Source organism: Merops nubicus, unplaced genomic scaffold (genome assembly GCF_000691845.1).
Source record: "Merops nubicus isolate BGI_N331 unplaced genomic scaffold, ASM69184v1 scaffold6230, whole genome shotgun sequence".
NCBI classification, from domain to species: Eukaryota; Metazoa; Chordata; class Aves; order Coraciiformes; family Meropidae; genus Merops; species Merops nubicus.
This window is the reverse complement of record NW_008582093.1, coordinates 66,269-69,989: the sequence shown is the minus strand read 5'-3', so window position 1 is coordinate 69,989 and position 3,721 is coordinate 66,269. Positions and strand designations below refer to the sequence as shown.

The 3,721-nt window shown below is 35.3% G+C and overlaps 1 protein-coding gene across 1 annotated transcript in view; it reads left to right on the top strand.

Moving 5' to 3' along the window:
• Positions 1–319: 319 nt before the first annotated feature.
• Positions 320–3,721, top strand: part of LOC103769307 (DNA excision repair protein ERCC-6-like 2) — a gene marked incomplete at its 5' end in the record, with an annotated part of 19,748 nt that continues 16,346 nt past the window's right edge. Inside the window, 2 exons of the mRNA XM_008936496.1 lie at positions 320–1,505; positions 2,267–2,421. Of these exons, the coding sequence (XP_008934744.1) occupies positions 320–1,505; positions 2,267–2,421 (1,341 nt within the window). The remainder of the gene's footprint in view (positions 1,506–2,266; positions 2,422–3,721) is intronic.

The following is a 3,721-nucleotide window of genomic DNA, read 5'->3' as shown; positions in this document are numbered from 1 at the left end:
CAGCATATATCAGGGTGGTTGAAATCTATTGTGTTGTGATCTCTGATCGTTTTAGCAATGTGCAGCTTATATTGTCTCATATATAATTTTTTTTTTTAAATTACTTTCATTGTTCTGAAAGTCTGAAGAGTTTAATATGATTTCTCTTATGATTTGTTTTATATTTGCTTTATATTTGTATGTTGTAATAGGGGTTTTTTTCCTATATTTTTATGGGTAACTGGGGGAAATCTACTTTTTTTACACTGCTTTGGAATTAGATTTGTTCCGTATACCGTTTGTTTTAAATACCTTTGCTTTAAATTATTTCCCGTCTTAGTATGAGCGACCAGACTGTAAAGAAGATAGAAATCACCAAAGCATTCAGGCAAAATTAAAGAGAGGAGAAGCAGATTTTTTTGATGACTTCAGTGATGATGAAATTCTAGAAACTTCCATTAAAAAATGTGACAGACGGAAACCTTGCAAGACAAATAATTTAATGGTAACAAAGGGACAGCTTTCCTTAATGCAGTGTGGATTCTCTAAGTTGTTGCAGAGAGAAATTGAAACTACCAAAGAAGGAAATAATATTTCCGACTCTGATCATTCAAGTTCTGATGATCAGACTATAAGAACAAATGCAAATAGCCAGGACAGTGTTGTTCAGAAGAGTCAAAGTCATGTGCCTGTTTTGGAGCATGGGAAAGCTACTCAGTCACCCAATGGAACTGATAATCCAGGTACATGTCGTACAGACTTCCTTGTTTTATCCAGCTCTGAGGAGGAAGGGGACAGCGAAAGTGAAGATCAAGGCATTTTAAAGCAATGTGATATAGTCATGGAAACTGAAAGCAGTCCTGAAGAGGATGATGATGTCGTCTTTCCTACCCAGGTTCCAGCATGCCAACAACCAGTCCTTACTAAAAAAGTTGAACTACACACATCAACATCTGAAAACTGTGAAGAGTTAGCAAATGAAAAAGATGGGTTTGTATTTATGAGAAACCGGAGGCAATTTGGATTCCATAGTACTGAGTCAAACTTCAGCAAAGTCATGTCTTTTGAAGATATGAAGAACGACAGAAGAGAGTTGAAAGGAGGAAGTGACATAAGTGATGAGTCTGATGATATTGAAATTTCCAATAATTCTGCATCAAGAAAGTTAAGAACTTCCAGCTTTCTGAAGCGGAAAGAAGGACATGCCCATAACAATGTCTCCAAACCTCTGCTACAAGCAAAGAATACCAGCAGAAATGAAAAGGAAAGTGATTCTCAGAATATAGATGAATTTTCTTCTTCTGAAGATAACTTACTGGTTGAGAAAAGTCGTGGCAGAAAGCAAAGCTCTAAGTGTAAAAGCCAAAGACGCAGAGTTCAGTTTGGGCCTAAAGCGGTTCATCCTGTTGAAGATACTTCTGTTGCACAAATTAAGTCTAGCAGTTACACTGTGCATAGAACTACAGCAAGTAAAACTGAATTTGAACATCAAGAGCAAAAAGTGGAATCAATGGACAGATATTTAGGTAACTAGTCATTTAATTTCTTTTATTTTATTTCAACTAAAGTAGTAACATATGTTTAATTTATCGTTCTTGGCAGGTTTTAAGTTCCTCCTGCTATATATTTTTTCTTCTGTTAAAGATACTAATAAACACTCTGCTGAAGTATTTAGTAATGTTTTTCTGTATATCTTTTTAACTATTAACCTTCCTTCCATCACTTCTGGGATGATAGGTTGCTTTGTAGTACTTTGTTAAACACTTACTATCTGTTGAAAGATGCTAAGATTGAAGATTTATTAAGAATTCACAAATCTAAGTATCTGAACTGTAGAACCTTAAAAGTCTTGAAAGGGGTGTTAAATAACTTACATGCATGAAAAAAAAAGTGAACTAAGAGATGGAAACACCATGTAGAAGATATGATTCTGTTAGAGACTTAACTTAAACATTAATATTACAGCCATTAAATCATAGATGCTTTGAAACGTGTTTGTCCACCTGAAAAAAAAAAATCAAAACACACTGAAAAGAAAGCAGTATTAAACGCTGGAAAAACCTGAGTAAGTCATGATAAGTAATGATTGTTGTTAATTTCATAGAAATTTGAGGGGAAAAAAAAAAAACAACTGACAACCTTGGTGATGAGTGAAATCAAAACCAATTTCAAAACTTCTGTGTAAAGCTTTTTTAAAATTACAATATCCTTCTCCAGTGCAGCTGTGTATCTTCAGGATTTTGACATAACCAACGTCTTTAATTATATCTTTCTCCTAATATATCAGATGGTGTTCAAGAAGTGGCGTATATTCATTCAAATCAGAATGTGGTTGGATCCAGCAAAGCTGAGAATCACTTGAGCCGGTGGGCAGTGCGGGATGTGTTTGAGTTGAAGCAGTTTTCCCAGCTCCCTGCTAATGTAGCATTCTGTAGTGCCAAGGTAAAGAGAAATGTTTGGGAAATGTTTTTACTCTTTTTTTTTATCCTCATTTTTCATCTTAAAAAGCTCTAACAAACTTGTTTTTCTGTTAATGGCCACCATGAATGATCAAAGCCACTGAGGATGGGAGGAGGAGGCTCAAATGGAGGTCTAATAAATTACTTCTGTGCTTTGTTTTTTGGGGTGGTTTTTACATTGGCCGGCTCTGAAGGAGTTGGGAATTAAGCAGCACAGCACCCTCTGTGGGATTTTTTTGGTGAGAGAAATGGTAAGATTAAACATTGGGTGCTTGAAATCAAATACTGTGCCATGTTTCTCTGATTTGAGGCTTGAAAGAACTTCAGTTTGTCCTGGATCCAGTTAAACAAAAATCTAGTTGCCACGGTACGTCGGAATCTCTGTAGCATGGCAAGTCAAACATAAATCAGTTTGCACTTTTTTTTTTTGAAGGTGGACACATGCAGTTGCTGTAATGAGTTAAATTGTCTATGCTTAATGAGTGAAACATAAAACTAGAGTTTGCTGGGAGTGCTCATTTGCAGCAATAGGTATGTTTTATGCTTTTTGTTGGTTGTGCATCTTGTTTAATTACTTTTGGAATATATACAAATCTGGAATAAATTCAGGTACAGCTTCCAGATTCTTTTTGTTATTACATAGTGTGTTTAATCTGCTTTGATTATCTGGACACTTTGTTGTTTGCCTTGTAATGAACATTTGCGGTTTCCTCGGCTGATTCTTAGGATAAACCACAAACACAGAATAAGTAATTGGTGAATGTGTAGTTCTGTCTTTACAAACATGCTAGCAATTGCTATAAAAATTGTAGACGTAAGACTGTGTTGTTCTGGGCTGTTGAACATCCGCAGAGGCTAGAGGAGTTTCTTCCAGCGTTGTTGATATACTGTATTTAATTAGGCTTTTTTTTTGGAATGCCAAAGTATTTTTACACAGGCAAGATCAAACCAGGCCAACTAGTAGAAGTGAGGCCTATTCAATATTAACACATTTGCATTAGAATGTCCGTTATTAACAGAAAAGTTGGTCAAAAATACTCAAGAATACTGTGGAAAAGTGCTTATTTACTGGTAGTGACTGACAACATTATTAAAGCTAAATGAAAGAAAACTTTGAGTAGAGAAAACTAGTTTGTGGAAGTACATTCGTACTATTCATGTAACTTACATCTCATTATTTAGAGTTTGTGTGATTGCAAGTATTAGTTACCTTAGAAAAATTAACTGAAAAGTTATCTATTTTTCACGCAGAAGCAACAGTAGTATCGGTGCTCTTGGCACAC